This window comes from Oryctolagus cuniculus, chromosome 7 (genome assembly GCF_051225735.1).
Source record: "Oryctolagus cuniculus isolate XC-2025 breed Fujian yellow rabbit chromosome 7, ASM5122573v1, whole genome shotgun sequence".
Classification (NCBI taxonomy): Eukaryota; Metazoa; Chordata; class Mammalia; order Lagomorpha; family Leporidae; genus Oryctolagus; species Oryctolagus cuniculus.
Window position 1 is genome coordinate 151,592,110 of NC_142873.1, and position 22,606 is coordinate 151,614,715.

Consider the following 22,606-nt stretch of genomic DNA (forward strand, 5'->3'; position numbering starts at 1 on the left):
ATGTACCAGAACCTGGATTTCGCAGCCGGGTTGCTATGGAGACAAACAACCCAGGCTGGGCTATACGCGTTCTGACTTGCTAAGAAATGCGAGCATCCGGGAGGCCCCTGAGAGTCTCAGGGGTGCTGGGCCCTGTGCCTCCCGCGCCTCCTGTGTAAGTCCTGACTCACTGTCTGCTTAAGCGTGCCTCAGTTTCCTCTCCTGTAAAATGGGTATGATCATAGCACCTGCGTCGCGGGCTATTCGGGAGCTCCTGGGGCTCTCGCTTGTGCGGGGCTCGGGGTCACGCCTGGCACAGAGCAAGTGCCCCCCCCCCCGCCCCCGGGAGGCAGGTGGTTGGCTGCACTTGAGTTCCACTTCCATCCGCAGAACACAGACAGCAAAACTGAGATACCACGTACAGGAAAGGAGCTGCCCACGGCCACGTAACCCGCGGTGGAACCTGGATCCCCTGGCCCCAGGCCCAGCAGCTGCCCGTTGGTGGACGCAGACGGTCAAGTTTTCCCTGGTCATGGTCGGGGAGCAGCCAGGACCCTGGAAGCAGAGCCGACTGGCACGTGGCATTCCCAAGCCTCTCTGGGCCACAAGGGCTGCATCAGCACCGATAAATCGGTCCGCACTCGGTCATGGTCACGACGAAGACGGGGCCACTGGGGAGTGTGCCAGGATCACCCCGCACCCCGACACTGCCCAGAAGCCCAGCCCAAGGGGCCCCCGCCTGCTCCACCCCTTGAGATTGGGCCCGAGTGTTGGACCTGAAGGGCGGTTGCATCACCAGGCACTCAGGGGTTAATGATGGGGAGTGGACAGGAGGACCCGGGTATTTAACTAATTGGGAGGTGGCCCTGAGATCAGAGGCGCCCGCTGCTTCCTCCGGACTCCTGGCCCCTGCTTCCCTCCCCTCCCCCACAATGAAGCCTCCCCCAGTCCTGACTCGCCTGTGCCTCCTGGGTAAGTGGCCTTCATGACTTCCCCCGTGAGTCCCCTGCCATGTCCGGCAGCCCTGGCTGCGCCAACACCTGGCCCTGTGGGGGCTGCAGGGACCACACGTGGGAGCCTGCCCTGCCTGCGCCCCGGGGTGGCCCTGAGGCCAGTTCTGCCTGAGCCGGCAGAGCAGGGAGCAGGAGGCTGGGCCCGCAAATGGCACACGGGGAGGGGCTCCTTCCCCCATCCTGGCTCCCACGTGTGGCCCCGACCTGCTGCCGTGGGCAGCTAAATCCAGAGTCAGGGCGGTGTGTCCAGGGGCACCTGTGAGACCTCCAGGGAGGCCAACACTGGGGGGGGGGGTTGCTGAGGATTGTGGGGCACTTGAAGAGCCCCGGGGGAGTCCATGGAAGGGGTGAGCAGGTGACATTCCTGGAGACAGTGGAGGAGGGGCCCCGGGCGGCTGGGTGTTGGGCGGGCCAGGTGACAGGCGCTGGCACCACTGTTTGGGGAGTGGGGTGTCTGGGGGAGGTGACCACAGCTCTAAAGAGATGCCTGGGATCAGACGGAGGGGACATCGGGTGGGGCCTGAGGACTCCGGCCCCCCCACCCCGCAGTGGCCCTGGTCGGCGGGAACCTGGTCCAGTTCGGGGTGATGATTGAGAGGGTGACAGGCAAGTCGGCGCTTCAGTACAACGACTACGGCTGCTACTGCGGCATCGGCGGCTCCCACTGGCCCGTGGACCCTACCGACTGGTGAGCACGGGCTGGCAGGGCAATCCCACCCGGGGATGGAGGTGCTGGGGGTGGGGGGTCAGAGGGGAGGGGGCTCACCCCCTCCTTGGAGCTCCTTGGGGCCCTGGGCCAGCCCAGCCTGGCTCACAGACCGCCAACCCCCCAACCCGGGGTTGCCCGTGACTCCCAGGTGCTGTCACGCCCACGACTGCTGCTATGGGCGCGTGGAGAAGCTGGGCTGTGAACCCAAACTGGAGAAGTATTTCTTCTCCGCCAGCAAACACGGCGTCTTCTGCGGTACGTGGCCAGCCTGGAGCAGCCCCGACACCGGGCAGGGGGAGGGCGCCTTGAGCTGGGAGCCCCCAGGCCCCCGTCCCGTCCCAAGGGTGCGGCTGGGGTTTCCCATCCTTGGATGATAGGAAAGAGGCGCGGGTGCCCACCTTGGTGCTGGAGGAGCCACGGCCCATGGCTGCAGCCACCACACCTGCCTGGGCCCCAGGCTCTTCCTCCCTTCCCACAGGCTCCAGCCTCTGGGGGGACAGTAGAGGGGAACCCTCACAGAAGCAGGGCCCCAGGGAACTGGACCCCCCACACTGCCCTGGGCCTGGGCAGAAGGCAAAGCCCCCAGGCGGCCCCAAAGGTAGCTCCCCTCCATGAGGCTGGCAGGCTGCACCCACCTGCTCATCAGCTAAGCCCGGAGAGAGTGTGGAAGAACCCAGAACCGACACCCAAACTCCTCCCTGGGAGGAGGGCAGGGCCTGGTGGGCATTGGCGGCAGGCAAGGAGCTGGGCACTCAGAAGCCAAGACTCAGCGCGGATCCCTGCGGGAGGGGCAGAGCCGTCAGGACCAGAGCCACAGAGGCTGAGCCGCTCCTACGGCCCTCCACTCTGCAGGGCAGCTTTGCCAGGGAGTGAGCTCCCCGTGGCCTGTGCTCATGCAAGGCCAGGACACCCACCTGCTTAGGTGGCACTGGGAGAATGAGGGGTGGGGACAGGCTCACAGCTCCGCCTGTGACATCGGATAAATGAGCTCTCCAAAAGCCTCCGTTCCCTTTTCTGGGGAGGAATCCCCCCACCTGCCAGCCGCCGCCCAGAGGCTGACTCCAGGACACGCCCCTTCTTGCACCTGAAACAGCAGGTACAGGCAGAGGCCTGACCCGGGGAAACAGAGGCTGACTGTGAAGCGGGAAACCAGGCCCCCGGGCCCCGAGCAGGGACCTGGAGTCAGGGGGCAGTGGTGAGCCTCGACCACGTGGGCAGGCGGAGGCACAGGGAGGAGGGGTCCTGGTGCCTCTAGGGAGGGCAGGTCTGGGAGGAAGTCTGAGTCCCAGGCTGGGTATGGGCAAAAAATAGGCTCTGACCCCTCTGATGGGGACAGGGAGGCCCCCAGCTGTGGTCCCAGCGGCCTCCAGCCTCGGGACACACAGCCCACCTGGGGTTGATGGGCTGCTCTGGTGGGCAGCGTGTGGGCAGGGGCAGGTGTGCGTTAGTGTGCAGATGGTCCCTCTGGGGCAGCCCAGGGCCCAGGCCGAAGGGCAGGCAGGATAGGTCTGGGCGAGGAGCACGGGCCGCGAGGGCCGACTTCCCAGCCCCGGCGGGCCCTGCCTGTCTCTCCCCCGTCCCCGAGCGTGGGCCCCAGAGCAGCCGTGCCTGTCCGGGAGTGCGAGTCCTGAGCCCGCGCGCTCCCTGACCCACCTTGTCCCATGCAGCCGGCAGAACCACCTGCCAGCGAGAGACCTGCGAGTGTGACAAGAGAGCTGCACTCTGCTTCCGCCACAACCTGGGCTCCTACGACCGCAAATATGCCAATTACCCCAACAGGCTCTGCACGGGCCCCACCCCGCCCTGCTGAGGCCGCCCACCCAGCCTCCGCCTCGCGCCGCGCCATCCCTGGCCCTGGGGAGCGTGGCATCGAAGGCCCTCCCTCTGGAAAATTCCACCCCTCCCTGAGAGCTCCCCTGGCGGCCTGGACCATTGCACCTGCCCCGCAGGAAGAGCCCCAGGAGCCAGGGGTCCCGTCCACACCCAGCGGGCTCTGCTCCCAGAGGGAGGATGGCACGTGCCTGTCATCCTCACAGTCCCCGAGTCTCCGCTTCTGTCATGCTAGGGTTCACTTAGTCCTTCATTCATTCACTTACGCATTCACTCCTTCATTTTTCGAGTGCCTGCCCTCCGACGTGGCGCCCCCTGCCTGCAGTCCCAATTCCCCGCCGTAGACAATCTGACCCACAACAACCACGGCAGCTGCCACAGGATTCCAGCTGGACGTGTGGCTTCGTGGCACGAAAAATACCAGGCTGAAAAGACAGCCCCACGGTCATCAGGCGCCCCCTGCCGGCCCCAACCACCCCTGCGCCCTAAGAGAGTAAAGCAGCTCTAAGCCGTCTCTTCGGGGGCCGGCGTTGGGGCGCAGCCGCTTAAGCCATTGGCTGCGACGCAGCTCCACTTCCGATCCAGCGCCCAGGAAAGCAGGGGAAGATGGCCCACGTGCTGGGGCCCCTGCACCCACACGGGAGACCAGATTCCTGGTTTCCGCCTGGCCCAGCCTTGACTGTTGCGGCCATTTGGGGAGTGAACCAGCGGATGGAAGATCTCTCTGTGTGCCACTCCTTCTCTCTCTCTCTCTTTCTCTCTCTCTAACACATACCTCTAAATAAATAAATGCAAATTGTCTTCTCCAAGCCCCTTCTTCGGCCGACGGGGGCAGCAGAGGGATAGCCTCACTCCCAGCCCCTTCGTTGCTTCCTGGAGTTGGCCCCCTCTGGTGTGGCCACATGGACCAGTCCCGCCCCTCGCCGAGTGGGGATGAGCGAGGGGCCCAGGGCTGGCCACCTGTGTAGACCCGCAGCGGGGTCAGGCTCCTGATACGAGGGAAGAGGCTAGGGCTCAACAACGTGGGCTGACCGCAGCCTCAGCTCCGGAGCCACGGAGACGCCCCCCCACACCCCGGAGGCAGGCGGCTCCTCTGCCAGCACCACACTCTCCCCCTCCGGAAGGTAGGCCGTGTCTCCACTGGCGATAATACGGAGATGCCCTCTCACGGGAGCGGGTGAGCCTCAGCGAGACGGGACACGTGCAGAGCGTCACGGGGGCCGCGCCCCCAGCAGACGCAGGAATCGTCCACCCCTTTCATCCTGAGCGCTTGGAGGAGCACGGAGATCAGAGGGATGAGTCATCGTGCGGAGGCTCTGCTCCAGCCGAGAAAGGCGAGGGGCAGGTGTCGCGCTTTGCTGTCCTGACCCCCATCGCCACGGGACCAAATCACACAGCAACCATCGCTCCTGTGCGTGTGTGCAGAAAGACGGTAAACGGTCCTGGGGCGCCCTCTGGTGTCCATTCTTTTTCAGGCTGCAGGGAAGTAACCCAGGACTTGTCTTCATCAAGTAGGTAAAACGTGTTTCCGGTGTAGTGACATTTCTGGACCCACATTCTCAATCAGGAAAATCGCTGAGCGATCCCAGACGAAGGCCTTACAACCGAAGAGGATGCTGGTGCCACACAGAAGCGGGAGACCCAGGAGGGAGGTCGTGATCTGGTGGATGAAAGGGACCACCACGGCAGGTGCCTGGTGGGCGTCTGGGCACATAGCGTATGACAAAGACTGGGAACTAGAAGCCAGAGCCTGGGGAACCCCAATCCTCCACTGCACTCCAGCCTGCGAGCCCGTGGGCCACAGCCCAGCTCTCATCCTCCCCTTTCCTAGTTTGAAGAAGGCACGCAGGAGTCTCCCTCAATCCCACTCGTGTGTCTGTGTCTCTAGCACAAGCCCTTGGCTGCTGCCCTGAGACTGGAAAAGGAACGGAGGAGCCTGGCCCCGGAGCCAGGGGCTGCAGGTAAGCCACTGCCCTTCCCTTCAGCAGCAGTGGGTCTGTCTGAGAGCCGGGCTGCCTGGGAGGCCCGTGGACAGCTGGGGCTGCAGCAGTCGACCCTGTTAGAAACGCAGGACGCAGCGCTGCTGGAACAGGGCCCCCAGGCGTGCAAGTGAGAATCTAATCAGAGCCGTAACCGGGCACAGCCTGTCTCTGCATTTGTGAAATGGCACAATTATACCTCCCCGGCACGTTTGTTTTTATTTTTATATTTCCATTGCTTTTGAGAGGCAGAGACAGAAAGAGTGCTCCCAACTGCTGGTTCATTCCCCAAATGTCCCCAGTGACCAGGGCCAAAGTCAGGACCTGGGGATTCGATCCAGGTCGCCGTGTGGCTGGCAGGAACCCTGCAGTTTCAGCCATCACCACTGTCTCCTGAGGGCTACACTGACCAGGACGTTGAAGTCAGGAGCTGCAACCAGGAATCCAACCCTGGTACCGCATGTGGGACGTGGGCATCTTAGTCAATGTCACTGCCCAGCCTGCGGCCAGGTTCCCGAGTTGGCATGTACAGCAGTACACCTCAATGCGTCACCTATCAATCAGCACTCACGGCCCCTGAATGGATGTCCTGACAAGAGCCAACAATTTATTAAGCTCATTAATATTAATTAATGCATGGATGAATTAATGGGCAGATGGGTGAATGAATGGAAGAACGAGGCGAGGGACCCCATCAAGGCTGAGGAAGCAGCGTTGTCACCCAGATGTCCCCGAGCTTGCCTCTCCAATTTTGTTGACAAAATTGGGATTGTTGTTCCCACGTAGCCCCTAACGCAAGCCATGCACGAGGTATTCAGCGACCTTTCTGGATAAGCGATGAGGTCAACAGTGGAATCCAGACTTGAGACCCCTGCTGGCCTCTGCGGGGATCTGGCTGTGGCACCGCCGGAGGGCTGGACACTTCACGCAAGTTCCCTCTTCCCTTAAGTTCCATCTGGGTCTTGCTGGATGCTGGGGTCAGGGACAATTCTGATTCAGCAGGCAGATGACACCAGCTCTTCTACACGAGCCAGTGGGACCAGCGGTTGTTTGGTTTTCATATTTTTTATGTATTTATTTGAGGGAGTATGGAACAGAACCAGAGACACAGACAGAAGACAAAGAGGACTTCCATCCACTGGTTCACTCCCCAAACGCCTGAAATCCTGCAATGGCCGGGCTGAGGACTCCACCCGGGTCTCCCTGTGTGAGCCATCACCTGTGGCCTCCCAGCGTGTGCACTAGCCGGGAGCTGGAATCCTTGCCGTGCCCAGGAGGTGCCCAGTGCATCCCGCCTTCGGTCCTGGGTGCGGCAGCTTCCCTCAGCCTGCAAGCAGGGCTCGCCCACGGGCAGGCCCCTCCGTCCCCCGCCGACTCCCGCGGGCTTGAAGCGCCTCTCCAGTTCCACCGTCTCCCTGAGGCGCTTCCAGCAGGGGAGGGCCGCACCCTCCTGCGTCGCCAAGCAATGTGTCCCTCCTCTCCTGGCGCCACTCAGTGTGGTTATTTGGGTTCCCAATGGTACAGGCAGCTGGCCTGGGCTCACAGCCTGTCCTTGTGGCAGTCTACAATCTCAGGCCGGTTATCGATTCCTTTGGTGTAAAATGGGAATAAAACCATCAGCCTCTGCCCTCGGCAAAGCATGGATGCTGCAGGCCGGCCGAGTCCCCCGCTGTGGTTTTGCCCGCCCTGCCGCATTCACTCCGGCCGTGGGTGCCGAGGGGCTATCCAGTCAGCTGCACACGTGGACACAGGACAATGGCAATGACCTGGGGGAAGTGGCATCTCCATGATGAAGACCAATTGATTTGCTTGGTCTCTTGGCTCCCGCCCCGCTGAGTGACACGTGTTTGGAAAGCCCCCAGGAGCTGACACCACCCACAGGCAAAGTGTAGTAGGCTCACTGGAGAGACGCCATGTTTGTCCCGGAAGGCTGCAACCGGTAGTGTCCCCAGGTCAGAACGTGCACACACTGAAAAGGAACTCGGGTTGGCCCACGCCCACCTGCTCTGCAGAATGCACCCAGGAAGCACAGCCCAAGTCTCCCAGTAGCAAAGGACACAGAGGAAGTGAAGGGGTTCCCAGCCTTTCTCCATTCCCTGAGCATCCTTAATGAACTGCCGTACACGCCCCCAACCCTCCACTCCAGGGCTTTGCTGTCTTCATGCCGGGTCTCCTGCTCCACGCCTACTCCCAGGGTCACCTCCTCCCCCTGATGCCTGGATTTTTCCACGCAGAACTCGGGCCTCTGAGCAGCCTCTCCTGCATGGCACGTTCGCTTGGCCACAGCTACCTGTCCACTTCCACTCCTGGTCCACGACTGCTATCGACGCCCAGAAGGAATCACCCACCCACAGCAGAGGGTCAGCTAACGCTGGGTGGATTCTTAGATGTTTGGATGGACGAGTGGGTGTATTAGGAACTAAAGCACCTGGCAATATCCGAGTCTCTCTCTCTAACCAGAGAGGTTCCACTAAGTGTCTCCAGGAAGGAGAGAATGTCAGTGCCAGGACCGGTCCCCATCCTTCTCAACCCAGGAAGCTCTCAATCCCTGCGTCACTACGATGGGAGCAGACCCGTTCTGTCCAGAACCACACTGTGACTCAAGCCCTCCACCTGAACACTTGGATCAGGGATGGGGGTGGGGGTGTCCAGGTGACAGCTAACTCAGAAGTCTCTGGGTTCTCAAGAAGGGGCACAGGCACAGCCACTTGTTCCTACCTGGCCCCAGAACACCCCTCTGTCCTAGGAGGATTCCCACAATCCCCCAGGTCACCTCCCAGGTGCTGCCCTAGCTCTCCCAAGCCCAAGTGGCCACCCGGCCCCAGCTGAAACTCTGGAACGGAACTAAGGGGCCACCAAAGTTGTACAGGGGTGCAGCACCTCAACCGGGACATCTCTTGGTCCGAGGAGAATCCTCCAGAAAACCTCAGCTGGACTAACAGGAACTGGACAGTGCGTCCCTCTCAGGTCTCCCAGCTGTGGACTGAGGCTAACATCACACCGGGAGGGTGGGCTGAGTGACCACAGCAGCTGGAATTTCTAACCATCACAGGAGCCGTACTGTCCCCAGCTCCTTTGCTATCAAGGCAGCAGGGCGCCCGCTGAAAAGGCTGCTTGTCAAATCCAAGACTAGACGGGGAGCAGGACCGTCTCCGGGCCAAGATCGTAAGGCCGTGGGAGGTCTGGCGAGCCAGCCCAGCCCCTCCCACTAGCCTAGAGTCTGCATGTGTGTGGGTGGGCTTTCCCTCTGGTTTCTATGGCTGCCACTGCCCCCGCACTTTGTCCTTCTGTGACCAGTGAGTCTGTGTGTCGGGGTGTGAGCCCCGGCCTGAAATGGGGCCGACACCCCGGGCTCCTGAGAAGCCCGGGGGACAGCTGACAGACAGGTGAACAGAGATGCCAGGCAGGAATGCGCCTCAGGACTGGCTCTGCGGGGGACGTGGTGGCTGCGACCTGCACTGCAGCCACAGCACAGATCCCAAAGGATGCCGGCATCAGCACCACTCCGTCCCGCACTCACTCACCTTCCACGTCCAGGCCTCCTGAGAGGACGTGTGCCAGCCAGACTCTCTCATTCACCCAAACGTGGTCAGGTCTTGATTAAAAAATCACTTGAAACTTTGTTTTTAAACTAGAATTTACTGGTATACAAAATTCCATTTCATAAAGTGGCACATCTTTGCAGCTTCTATTGCACCAAGGTATTAAAGATTAAAAACACAAAAAAGGAACGTTTGGTTTTGAAAACACTGCAAATAGCCAAGTACAGTACTTTAGTAAATAAAAAACAAAATGGTTCAGATGAACACGAGATCTGTGCAAAGAAACCCCGAGGGGAGCTGAGTGTGGACACGGACGACCCCATTTCTCACCGCCGTGCTCTACAGGTAAGGCAAGACTTGCTCAGCCTGTGGACCCCGCCCCCACGGAGCTCCAGACCGAAGCAGAACAAGTGCAGTGCAAGGAGACGGAGAGGGCCCTGCCCCGACGCCCGCCCGCCCTCCCTCCCCACGGGGGCCGGCGGGCACCAGCAGCCTGTGCCCCGAAGGGAGCGGGCAGAGCGGAGTCTGACTCCGGGCTCTCGGCTTCCTCTCTGAGCACAGTGCTGGTGAAGGGGCCAGGAGGTAGCAGGGGAAGCCGCGGGCCGTTCCCGAGAAAGCGGCCCGTGGGAGCAGGGAGACGCGAGCTCCCTCGCGCCAGCTCCAGTTCCAGCACAGGGGTCTGCCGGGATCAAGCCACAGGCTGAGCTCGTGTGATTGTCATGGACGGGGCTGGGAACAGGGACCTGGCGGACACTGACAGGCAAAGGGTCAGAGCCAGGCCACAGAGGTTCTGTCCGGTGACCATGACCTTCTGAGATGAGTGGCATGGTGAGAAGCAGCTGTGCATGATGGGTAGGCCCTCCTTAAAATAAACTCCCTGTGCACAAGTGAGCGCTTCTGTGGACACACATTCTTTACACTGGCACCAGCCCCTCTGCAAAGAGCCCCGGGGACCCTCAGCATCTTACTCCAGCTGCAAAGCAGTCCTAAGCACAGCAGCTGGACAGGGAGACTAGAAAGCAGCTGCTCAGAAGGAACCGAGAGCCCGAGCTTCCACAGGGAACTCCACTGGGACAGGAGAGGCCAGGCACGCACAGGGCAGGCTGTTTCGGCCCGGCCCCGTGGTGCCTGCACTTGGCGACCGATGCACACACTCTGACCCCTACTTTCCCACAAGTCCAGACGGTCCCCAGCATGTGATGGCAGGCGTTCATTTAAACGCGCTCTCTACGCCTCCAGTGAAGTAATGTTAGTGGAAAAGAACCACTTGCCTTAGAGTCGAAAAAACACACTTTGTAGACAGGGCCACAAGTAACTCCCAGGGGAACAACCGGCGGAAGGCCCTGGGGTTTGTGCAACGCCTGCCCTGAAGTGGACACGACTGAAACCGTGAATGAGGAAAATGACAAAACAGAAACACAGGTCCGACTCAGCGTCCAAAGTGTTGGTGCAGACAGCAGAGCCTTGAGGTAAAAGGTGCAGAGCTACGAGCCTGCCCCAAACGGCACTTGGAGAGGCCGCCTGCGCGGACACTGAAATCAGAACGTGCCATTCTCTGCCGCCCACAGTGGGGCCCGTGCCAGGAATGCCATCCTCCGTGAACCACGGTATAGGAGCTGGGCGTTTCAGAGGGAACCTGCTGGCAGGTGTGCTGCCCCAGCAGCACTCAGCCAGAGCCTGGAGCTTCTCCTGGAGAGAGAGCAGCTCACCGCAGGTGTGGGTCTCCACCGGAGCACAGCTGAGGACCCGGGCGGCTCTGCGGCCACAGCGCCACCCCGTGAGGCTGCTCCGGGAGGCTGCCCCGCCAGGGAGAGCCACGGCCCCGCCGTCCCGGCCACCATGGGGCTGGAAGTGTGTTCAGAGCTTAAGGAAGAAATTACAGACAGCCAGAGCTGGCTCCTGAAGGGCTACTACGTATTTTTGAAAGATAAAAATTAAATACACAAACACATTCTATCTTTCTAATGTCTCCTGGTGGTAACGACTCTACTAGGAAGTTGTGGTTCTACGTTGTTTTAATACATCTATCTCTCTAATTCAAAGCTGTTACTGCTAAAGTTTTATTTCGTACTTTGACCTGTAAAAGCATTTTTAAATCCAAAACCTTTATGTACAGTGTGTAAGCCCAGCAAGCAGCTCCAGACACCGGTCCATCCCCTTCCCCCGGCCTCACTTCGAACTCCAGACACAACGCAACACAGCACACATCTCTACCTGCCAAGGTGTCCCACCGGGGCTCGACAGACTCAGTTCCTAACGGGCTGCCGCGAGTCGCCGCCGTGCCCACCGTCACCGCAGGACGCACCGCACTGGGCCTCCACGCCGGCTCCCGGGAGTCATCTCCCAGAGCCGAAGCAGTGATGTCTGAATTCAAACCCTCAGCTAGAGGACGCCATTGACACAGGACACAGTGCTCCATCTCTACAATGCTAAACACAGACCGCTGACAACTGGAAAGCTGTGAAATGGCAATAAAAGAAATCACTAAAGCCGTTTCATTCGTTTTTAAAAAACCACTGTTACCAAACCCTAACTACTGAGGGCTAGTACCAGAACTAAGTAAGTTAGAAAGCCAGGTTCTCAATAGGGACGCATTTTAGCAGCTTCTAAAACTTCTAGAACCAAATGGGGCCCAAGGCCACCTTCACTGACCTAAACATAAAGCAGTCCCACTGCTTCTGACAAAGGGTTTGCCCTGGGCTGCTTCTGACTCCTACCACGCGGTTTCGGGCACGCATCTTGCTTCTCCTGAGAGGATCTGGTCGGCACTCGAGCGGTACAAAGCGCGCAAGAAAGTGTGTTCACTTGGAGCAGCTCAGCCCCCAGGAACCTGTCCAGAGGGGAAAGCCAGGGCTTCTCCGGAGTCTGAAGCACTGAACCCACTTCCTTACGACAAAAGGCAACACATGGCCAGGTGTGGTGTAGACCAGGTCCTGCGTTTCCAACTCAGGTACAGCGGAAAATGCTGCGCAGCTTTCCACACGCCAAGTACCCAGGAAGCCCACACCACGTCCGGGGAGCATCTCCAACAGACGACTGATTCTCCAAGCACAAAGTCTCCAAAGTCGAACAAACAAAAACGAAGACATCGTTAAAAATGAAGAAAGCAAACAACTGCTGATACAGGTAACTCCGAGAACCCAGGGCCTGCCCAACGTTAGGCCTCCACGTGCCAACATGTTTATAGCTTTCCCTTCACCTGCGAATTTTCATTGCACCTAAAATTTCATTACAAGGGGTAAGGAGACAACTAATAATTTACCTTTTGAATTAGCATATTTGACTTGCCCAAATATGAGGTTCACAAATGGCAAAGATCACCCAAGGTGGCCACCTCTTACGTCACAGTTTTAAAATTCACATCCACCTAATTCCGTTCTAGGAATGACATTTCTTCCCGACCCAAATCTGCTTCACAATTGTGGAGTCGCTCAGAGGCCCTGGCCGAAGCACCTTCTCTCTCCTACTGGTCTCACCTCATCACTGACAACTACTGGTCGGTACCAGAGAGTTCTCCCAACACTGCAACCCCAAACACAGCCTAAATAAAAAGAAACAAGTGCAGCACGTGATAGGATTACACTCCCCCAAGACCAGGAACATGAAGCACGCTATGCGGACAGTCAAGTCAGAGTTCATTTTCTCTGAAGTCTGGGGAGTGAGGGAGAAAGTGCAGTTATTTAAGATGGAAACCTGAAAAGCCTTTAGCTCTTTTCTTTCAGACTTTTCCTATAAAAAGCAAAGAACTTTTTAGACTTCCTAAGCAAAACTGTACATGTCCCTGACTTCTCCCTTTGCAACGACCATCTGCTCCACATACTCTCAGAATTCCAGAATTTTATCACAGCAGAAACACGCCAGCTTCCCAGAGACCACCACTGAGTACCAGCAACTCAACAGCACTGTCCACGTCCCAGCAAAGCCCAGGCCTACCGAACAGTCAGGTGCACTTGTCCTATGGCTTCAATGCAAATGAACCAACAGCAGCTGCACCCACCTGAAGGAACGTGCGAGAAGAAGGCAGCGAAGGGTACTTGTTTAATTTCCACCCGAGGACAGCCCACAACCCTCACACCACACTACTTTGGGCAAACACTTCCTGAACTATTTTCCGAGTAACCTCGTTTAGAAGAAACTAAATGTAAACATGTTCCTGAGCTGGAGACCACTTATAAACCGCCCTACGCGTTAGCATCTGTTTGCAAAAGAGAAACAGGAAACCCGTGGTTCAGAGTTTCTCACAGTTACTGCAAACTACTTTAGGAACAATTAGAGCAAAGCTCACCCCAAGTCCAAGGGAAGGTCCCAGGGTCACTGAACTCTTGACTTTTCGGGCAAGTAAAGCCACACACAGAAAGGCCCTTCCTGACCTCCCGCTCCACCCCGACACGCACCATCTTAAGTCTGCATTGCAGAGGCCGAGTGGCTTCACAGCACATTCATAAACAAACATCACTAACAAAACTACGCTTTGAACAAAAAAGAGGCAGCTTGAAAGAAACGAACTCCACGTGTGAGCGTCCGTGTGGGTCCTGCCAGCTGTGTTTGGTTCGGTAACGCGACGGTCTCATCCCTTCCAGCGGCTCGCAGCGCTCCCCTCCCCGGAGGCCGCAGTCAGATGTTGAGAGCAGCAAAGGTCTTCACCAAGGTGACCTGCGCGCCCGCGGCCGCGTCGCCCCTGCTGCCGTCCCCGGGGCGGCTCCTGCTCTCCAGGGCTCTGTGCCGGTGCCGCTCCTCCTGCCGCTTCTTCTTCTCCTGCCGCTGCTGCTCCCTCCTCTGCCGGTTTGTGACCTGGAAGACACCCACTGTGGTGAGGCGGCAGGCACGCAGGCACGGCTGCTCCTGCCGCCCGCGGGAGGGAGACCCTGGCTGGCTGATGCCGCTCCTGGGCAGGGACAGAGGAAAACCGCCTCAGGGGCCGAGAGTGGTTTACCTTCCATCACTGCTCAAATGTCATTTGAGCGTACCCCAGCCCCCTGCTGACCTAGCAAACAAACTCCACTCTCCTCCCAACCAAATCACAATGACCGGAAGAAGCACGAATCCCCACTGAGCAAGAGGTGACACGCAGACGTGCCAACGCCCACTCCCCCAGAGCTCGACGCCCAGGGAATGCCCACCAAATCCCTGAGGACGCTGCATCTTCGCCTCTGCTGTGGCTTCTTACTTGATGTGGCACTTTGAGCTCAGGAGCTCCTGGTGTAAGTCTTAAAACGAGCTCTAAATTCAGTACAATGAAATGACGTCACCCACCACTGGTGGCAGTGGGGACAGAGAGGGACATGGACAACCTTCCTGAGAATCACTGGATCATTTACCAAAATACTTAAAAGGATTCACATATCCACGCCCTCTAACCTGTTCCTTCCTCTTCCGGGACGTCAAGAAAATAAATAAAAACAAGATTTATACATGAAGCTCTTCCCTGCAAACCACAGCCCTGTGACCACCACAGCCCTGTGAACACCACGGCCTGAGCCGGGAGAGCTCGCCCGCACAGGAACAATGCGGGAGGAGGAGGTGGGATGCGTGGCCAGTGTAGGGCACACCTCCTTCTAGTGCTCAGTGTGGACACCCAACAGGAGCATGAGGTCTTCATTCTGCTCCTTGACAGACTTTACGCAGCCCTCAGATTTTCCACAATGACTAATTTTATGAATCCAAACAGACCCGCACACAGTCCCCCCACTGTGACAAGAGCCCACCATGCACCCTGCTGTCCCCACCTTCATACCTTCGGGAGCTGGTTTTTATTGGCCTTGTCTTCTTCACTAGGGCTGGCCCGTGCCTTGGTGTTTCCAGTCCTGCCTTCACTGAAGCCCTGATTTCCACAGACTCTGGCGCCACTGCCACCCTCCTCCCATAAAGGGCCGCACTGCGTCCGCGCTCGGCCACCAGGCTCCAGGCTCTCCTCTGCACCTTCCAGAGAGAGCAGAGAGTCACACAACACAGCTGTGGGACGCAGTGGCTTCAACGCACCTCTGCTGTCCCCAGGCCACTGGCTCCGGGAAGCAAGTGGCCTGAGACAAAAACCCCAATGTCAATCAATACAATGGGAAACACAGGACAAAAGTAATTCATAGAATTTAGAGGAAAAGTTTGAAGATAAAAAATCCCCACCAGCCTACGGTCAGCTCCCCCCAGGGTGCTCTGCTCCTTAGCCAAACCACTCTGTAACACTGATGTTGGGGATCTTTCATTTGCATCCAAAACGCAGAAAAGAAACAGGCCCTAAAAAGCTGTGCTGCACAAACAATGCAGGAGCCACCAACCACACGCAGCAATTCCCATGGAAATTAATTAAAATTAAAAACAATTTAAGCACAGCTCCCAGGCACACACCGTCCTGCCCGGTGTACCCTACACAGAGCAGCACACGTATCAGATGGTGCTGTTAAAGGCCACAAAGACCAAGTAACCCAGAGCTCTCTCAGCACATACAGAAAGTGGTAACAGAACCGATCCCGGGGAGAGCATAACACAGGAGCTGGCACTCAGCGTTTACTGATACCCTGTTAAATAAATGACTTACAACACTAATAAGATATTACACTGTTTCCTTCCGGAGTCATAAAACTAAACTCAGTTCAAGTAAAAAGAAATTCTGAATTATTACCAGTTGACAGGTACTAATCAAAACATTTCCACTAGAAAATAAGGTATTTCTTCATTTATCATTCTGGCTTTAAAAGGGGGGTCATATTTCTAAAAGCAGAGTTTTCCCTGACACTCCCCAACTCCCAAGCCTGGGTCAAGTACCTTCCCTTACACTCCCTGACACCCTGGGCCTCCACCCTCATTTACCTGTTTCCACCATGCCCTCTCAACCCCTAAACCATGCTCTCCCAGGACCAGGACCTAGTTTAAAAAAAAAAAAAATCCTGCATACAGCAAGTACTCAATAAACAACTGCTGAATGAATGAATAAATGCACACCCTATGACATTTTAAATATCTGGAAAGTCACCAACACAATCAGTATGAATGTCAGTCATGAACTTACTATTGTTTCTTCTCCCTTGGTCCATTCGAAGCATGGCAAGTATTGCGGATTCAATATTGTAATTTTCAGCTTCCAGGCTCTGAACTATTAAATTCAAATCCTATTCAGGAAACAAAGAAACACCTCAGGACTCTTCATGTACTTTCTACCCAGCCCTACTTCAACAATCCGCTAAACACAAACATGTAATGGTGAGAACTGACACAAGGCTTTAAGACTTTTTCTGTGTAGAAAACGTGGGTTTTCAAAAGGCTTGGTCACTTGAAATAATCACTTAATACATATTAATAAATTAATTTCCTTTCTAAAACTGTCTTTTTTACTAGGGTAAATACTTGCCAAAGCCTAAACGCACACTGCCTTAGGATTTGGAGCAGTACTGGGTGAAGTTTAACAAACAAGAAGGAGAAGAATGAACAACTCCCCCACAGTCACACAGCACAGCCCTCAGGGCCCTGCTCCGGCCTGGCCCGCAGTGCAGTGTGCTGGATGAGGCTGCAGAACCAGCAGGGAAGCTGGGCACAGCAATGCCTGCTCATCAACCACAGCCACACGACAGAAATACTAACTGAACATCCAGTTGCATTACAAACTTTCTGGACAGCATCTTCCACTTCATCTCTCAGGTCGTCTTCAGAGTCAACCACCTTTGTCTTGATCTTTTCTCTTTTATTAGACTCATCCTGATGAAGCATCTGAAACTAAAGGAAACCGAGTAATAATCATAGAACTCTAGGAAACCATATTCAGAATTTAAAAAAAAAAATTTCTAAAAACAATCTTAAGAGAACAGTAGTGACAACACTAGATTTCATCTGCACATTGGGAATCCAGGCCACAACAGAACTAAAAAGAAAGCCCCAAGAGACAGGCTGAGGTGCTCAGCAAGGATAGCATTAGCGTTCCTGTGGCTTACAGACACCAACACCTTGGCATGACTGCTGACCTCTGTCTCAGCTCATTTTCAAAGCTGTGGCCCTAATAACAGATGATCCTCTACTCTTGAATTCCATGAGCTTTGTAGACCAACACTGGTCTTGAAGAAATATATAGAACTCAGAAGCTACACTGTCGGGGCCAGCGCTGTAGCGTAGCAGGCAAAGCCGCTGCCTCCAGTGCCAGCATCCCATATGGGTGCCAGTTCACACCCAGCAGTTTCACAGCTTTGGAATTTAGCCAAAGGAAATAACATCAAATACGCAAAGGATTTATGCAGAAGTGTTCATAACAATGCGTACTGGTGAATAACTGGAAACATAAAGGTTTCATAGTACAGGTGTGGTTAAGTAACCTCTGTGAATTCATAGAATAACGTCTTTATTCCTGGTAAAGTAAAATAAGGTTTTCATTACCACTATCATTAAACAACATCTAGATATAAACAGTCACAGCAGTAAGCTAGAATAAAGAAATCAGAAGTACAAAATTAAAAAGGACACAGACACAGAGATGAACAGAGAAAACATTTTGCAAAGTAAAAGCCAGACAGAAAGGGTCACAGGTTACATGAACCCATTTACAGGATGTACACAGAACAGGTAAAGCCACAGAGACAGAAGGCAGGAGAGAGAGGAGGGAATGACGGCTTAACCGGGACAGAGTTTCCTCGTGGGTGATGGGAAATGCGTGGAACTGGATGAAGCGGCCGCACAACACTGCGTGCACTGAAGGTCACAGAACTGTATACTTTAAAATGATTGTTTTTATACCATCTAAATTTGACCTCAAGTTTTAAAAAAGAATTCTATAGGACATCTGGGTAAGTAATTAACTCTCATATGCAAATAGTGACTAGCTAGGAAATATAAAGGGAAACAAATCCTCTCCTTACAGTAAGAAGACACGAAACACCTAAAATAAGTTCCATGTGAAGTGGGCAAAATGCTCCTATGCATTACAAAAAAAGTCAATTAAACAATCAAAAAACCAGCAAAACGGGCTCTGGGTTGGAATACTCAGCATCATCAAGAGGTCAACTTTTGCTTAAATGAGATCACCGTCTTAAAACTCATTGGGATGTTTTTCAACTAGACATACGGGTTCTAACAGCTGTAAAGCAAGAATATGTAGGCTATTATTAAAAGAAAACCAATGCATGAAAAAAATCAAATTATAAAACAATGAGGCATCAATACATGAACAGGCAGATGAGGGGAATAAAACCAAATGTCTAGAAATACATACATATAATATGGCAATTTAGTACACAAGGGTAAGTGGTATTTTTTAATGTTTATTATTTTAATGTTTTTCATATTTTAATTTTTTTCATCTATTTGAAAGGCAGTGACAGACAGAGAGAGAGAGAGAGAGAGAGATCTTCTATGTACTGGTTCACTCCCCAAATGCTGGCAACAGCAGGGCTGGGCTGGGCTGAACTCCATCCAGTCCTTCCTCGCGGGTGGCAGGAGCCCAAGCACTTGACATCACTGCTGCCTCCCGGGATGCATGAGGAGGAAGCCCAACCAGAGCTCAGCAGCCAGGACTCAAACCAGCAGGTGTCTCAAGTGTGGCGTGACTTTCCGCATCACAACACCCACCCCCAAAACAAGTCTCATTTTAAATCAGCAGAGAAAAAGAGAATTAATGAATGGTTTGGGTACAACTGGATCATTACAAGGAAAATACAAAGTTGGATCACATCCTCACACTCTTACATGCACATAAACCGCAAATGGAGCCAAAATTTAATTAAACAAACCAAAAAAACCTGTAAAAGTACCAGAATAAACTATGAGAGAATTCTAACTTCATTGTAAAGACCTTCATAGTTATGACCTAAAACCCAAGAACCATTTAAGAAAATACTGATAAATATAACCACATTAACTGTCAAAATTCTTTCACAGCAAGGACCCCAAGGACAGAGAACAAAAAGATAAATAATTGAAAAAGTATTTTCCACTCATGTCACAGACAGAGGCTAGTTTCCGAAACAATAAAAAAATCATTATGAAAATAGAGAGGCCGCCGCTGCGGCTCACTAGGCTAATCCTCCACCTTGCGGCACCGGCACACCAGGTTCTAGTCCCGGTCAGGGCGCCGGATTCTGTCCCGGTTGCCCCTCTTCCAGGCCAGCTCTCTGCTGTGGCCCAGGAGTGCAGTGGAGGATGGCCCAGGTACTTGGGCCCTGCACCCCATGGGAGACCAGGAGAAGTACCTGGCTCCTGCCTTCGGATCAGCGCGGTGCCCTGGCCGCAGCGCGCCAGCCGCGGCGGCCATTGGAGGGTGAACCAACGGCAAAGGAAGACCTTTCTCTCTGTCTCTTCTCTCTCTCACTGTCCACTCTGCCTGTCAAAAAAAAAAAAAAAAAAGAGAAAAAATGGGCAAAGAAAATGAATACAGTTCACAAAAAAGGAAATATAAATAAGCTTTAAAAAAAATCTATTTATTTATTTGTAAGTCAGAATTACAAGGAGAGGGTGAGGGAGAGAACTCCATCTGCTGGTTCACTCTTCAAATGGCCACAACAGCCAGCGCTGGGCCAGGCTGAAACTAGGAGCCAGGAGCTTCACAAGGGTCTCCCGCATGGGTCCAGGAGCCCAAGTCCTTGGACCATGCTCTGTTGTTTTCCCAGGTGCATGAGCAGACAGCTGGATCGGAAGTGGAGCAACTGGGACTCGAACAGACACCTGTATGGGATGCTGGCATCACAAGCAGCAGCTTCATCTGCTGTGCCACAAGGCCATTACCAAAACAACATTTTTTCCCTAACACTGAGAAAGCCTTAAAATCTGAAGCCACACTGTATAGGCAATGAGCCACATACCACAAGCAAGAAGTGTATATTGGTAAACCATGACAGAAAGTACTCTGGCAATACCTGTCAAAAATCCTGATGTGGGCCAGCGCCGTGGCTCAATAGGCTAATCCTCCGCCTGTGGCGCCAGCACACCGGGTTCTAGTCCCGGTCGGGGCACCAGATTCTGTCCCAGTCACTCCTCTTCCAGTCCAGCTATCTGCTGTGGCCTGGGAGTGCAGTGGAGGATGGCCCAAGTCCTTGGGCCCTGCACCCACATGGGAGACCAGGAGAAACACCTGGCTCCTAGCTTCGGATCAGCGCGGTGCACCGGCTGCAGTGCTCCAGCTGCAGCAGCCACTGGGGGGGTGAACCAACAGAAAAGGAAGACCTTTCTCTCTGTCTCTCTCTCACTGTCCACTCTGCCTGTCCAAAAAAAGAAAAAAAAAAAAAAACCTGATGTGCAAGGACCTCCCAGGAGATACACTCACACACATTTGAAATGAGGCACTGCATGTTGTGTGTCATAGCAAAAGTCTGAAAGCCATCTAAAAGTATTAGTAAGAAACTATTTAAACACATTAGAAGGTATCCATACAACAGAACACTATGCAGGCTTTTAAAAGCATGTGGGGGGGGGGCAGCATTGTGGCATGGTGGGTAACGATGCCTGCAATGCTGGCATTCCTTACGGGCACCAGTTTGAGTCCCGGCTGCTCTGCTTCTGATCTAGCTCCCTGCTAATCTGCCTGGAAAAGCAGCAACGGATGACCCAAATGCTTGGGACCCTGCACCCACATGGGAGACCCGGAAGAAGCTCCTGGCTCCTGGCTATGGACCAGCCCAGCTCCTGCTGTTGCAGCCATTTGGGGAACGAACCAGCAGATGGAGGATCTCTGTCTGTCTCCCTTTCTGTAACACTGACTTTCTAATAAATAAATAAGTCTTTAAAAAAAAAAAGAAAGAAAGAAAAGGATGCAGGAAGTACTTTACATGCTGTTATAAACTAAATTCTCAGATGTGCTCAATTTAAAAGCACAGTTCATGACGCACGTGTGGAAGTGTAGTATGTGTAGGATGTTACCGTTGGAGGTGGGGAAAGTTAAAGCCGCAAAAGTGGAGCAGGCATTTGGCCTATGGTTTTTTTTTGTTTTTTGTTTTTGACAGGCAGAGTGGACAGTGAGAGAGAGAGACAGAGAGAAAGGTCTTCCTTTGCCGTTGGTTCACCCTCCAATGGCCGCCGCGGCCGGCGTGCTGCAGCTGGCGCACCGCGCTGATCCGAAGGCAGGAGCCAGGTACTTATCCTGGTCTCCCATGGGGTGCAGGGCCCAAGCACTTGGGCCATCCTCCACTGCACTCCTGGGCCACAGCAGAGAGCTGGCCTGGAAGAGCGGCAACCAGGACAGAATCCGGCGCCCTGACCGGGACTAGAACCCAGTGTGCTGGCGCCACTAGGTGGAGGATTAACCTATTGAGCTGTGGCACCGGCCGACAGTGTTGTTAGTTTTGAAAGATTTATTTTAGTTGGAAGGCAGAGAGAGAGAGAGAGAGCACATGCAAGCTTCTATCTGTTGATTCACTCCCCAAATGGCCACAATGGCTAGGGCTGGACCAGGCCAAAGCCAGGAACCAGGGGCTTTATCCAGGTCTGACATATGGGTACAGAGGTCCAAGGACTTGGGCCATCCTCCACTGCACTCCCGGGCCACAGCAGAGAGCTTGGCCTATGGTTAAGAAGTGGTTAAGAGGCCAGCATTGTGGCCCAGCAGGTTAAGCACCACTTGCAACAGCAGTATCCAATATGGGCACTATTTCAAGTCTCAGTTGAACTTTCACTTCTGATCTAGTTCCCAACATGGGAGATGGGAGACCCAAAAAATGAAGTTCCTGCCTCCATTCTGTTGTGGCCACTGGAGTAAACCAGCAGATGGAAGATCTCTCCTTCTTTCTCTCCTTCTCTCTAATGCTGCCTGTTAACTGTGCCCTTCAAATAAATGAATAAATCTTTAAAAACAAAACGAAGGACACTGGTTAAAATGCCCATGGTCCACATCCTGTGTTCAAGTCCTGGCACTCCTTCCGATTCCAGCTTCCTGCTACTGCACAACCTGGGAAACAGCAGTGATGGCTCCAGGGTCCCTGTGACCCAGGCAGGAGACCTGGACTAAGTTCCCAGTTCCTGGCTTCACCCTGGTCCAGCCACTGTAGGCATTTGAGGAAGTAAATCAGCAGACAGGAGCTCTCTCTTTCTCTCCTCACTTACTTTCTGTCTCTTTCTGCCTCTCAAAAATATATATTCTTTAATTTAAGGAATTTTTTTTAAAAATGGCAAAAGGTGGAATATATACACATAATTGCTTGACATGAAAATATCTCTGGATTTTAGTGTGTACAGATACCACTGGTTGCATGGGGAGAGGGTAACAGTGTGATGACAGTACAAAAGTGGACAGTGACTTCTGCCACCGAGCTCATCACACATTTGAAATTCTGACATAGACAAACAGGACCTACTCAAAAAAAAACTGTTTAAAAATCAATGGTGGGGTGGCGCTGTGGCACAGCGGGTTAAAGCTTAGGCCTGAAGCGCTGGCATCCCATATGGGCACTGGTTCTAGTCCCGGCTGCTCCTCTTCCTATCCAGCTCTCTGCTATGGCCTGGAATAGCAGAAGATGGCCCAAGTCCTTGGGCCCCTGCACCCACGTGGGAGACCTGAAAGAAGCTCCTGGCTTCGGATTGGTGCAGCTCCAGCCATTGCGACCATCTGGGGAGTGAACCAGCGGATGGAAGACCTCTCTCTCTCTCTCTGCC

At 54.3% G+C, this 22,606-nt stretch overlaps 2 protein-coding genes across 7 annotated transcripts in view; one reads left to right on the forward strand and one right to left on the reverse strand.

The window, feature by feature from the left end:
• The first annotated feature begins 1,533 nt into the window (after window positions 1-1,533).
• Window positions 1,534-3,570, forward strand: PLA2G2E (phospholipase A2 group IIE). Its single transcript, XM_002716004.6, has 3 exons — window positions 1,534-1,680; window positions 1,850-1,956; window positions 3,369-3,570. Exons 1-3 carry the CDS (start codon window positions 1,580-1,582, stop codon window positions 3,509-3,511), a joined length of 351 nt encoding a protein of 116 aa, XP_002716050.2. The 5' UTR covers window positions 1,534-1,579; the 3' UTR covers window positions 3,512-3,570.
• Window positions 3,571-9,129: 5,559 nt separating this feature from the next.
• Window positions 9,130-22,606, reverse strand: part of OTUD3 (OTU deubiquitinase 3) — a 30,592-nt gene continuing 17,115 nt past the window's right edge. For 3 of the 6 annotated variants that reach the window (XM_089301403.1, XM_089301406.1, XM_089301405.1), the window contains 4 exons: window positions 16,625-16,756; window positions 16,056-16,155; window positions 14,787-14,971; window positions 13,076-13,843 (listed from right to left, as the gene is read on the reverse strand). In XM_089301403.1, coding sequence (XP_089157529.1) covers window positions 13,667-13,843; window positions 14,787-14,971; window positions 16,056-16,155; window positions 16,625-16,756 — 594 coding nt within the window. In that variant the 3' untranslated portion in view covers window positions 13,076-13,666. Of the gene's footprint in view, window positions 13,844-14,786; window positions 14,972-16,055; window positions 16,156-16,624; window positions 16,757-22,606 lie in introns of all 6 variants that reach the window. The other 3 variants (XM_008265779.5, XM_002716005.6, XM_089301404.1) reach the window with 3 other exon arrangements.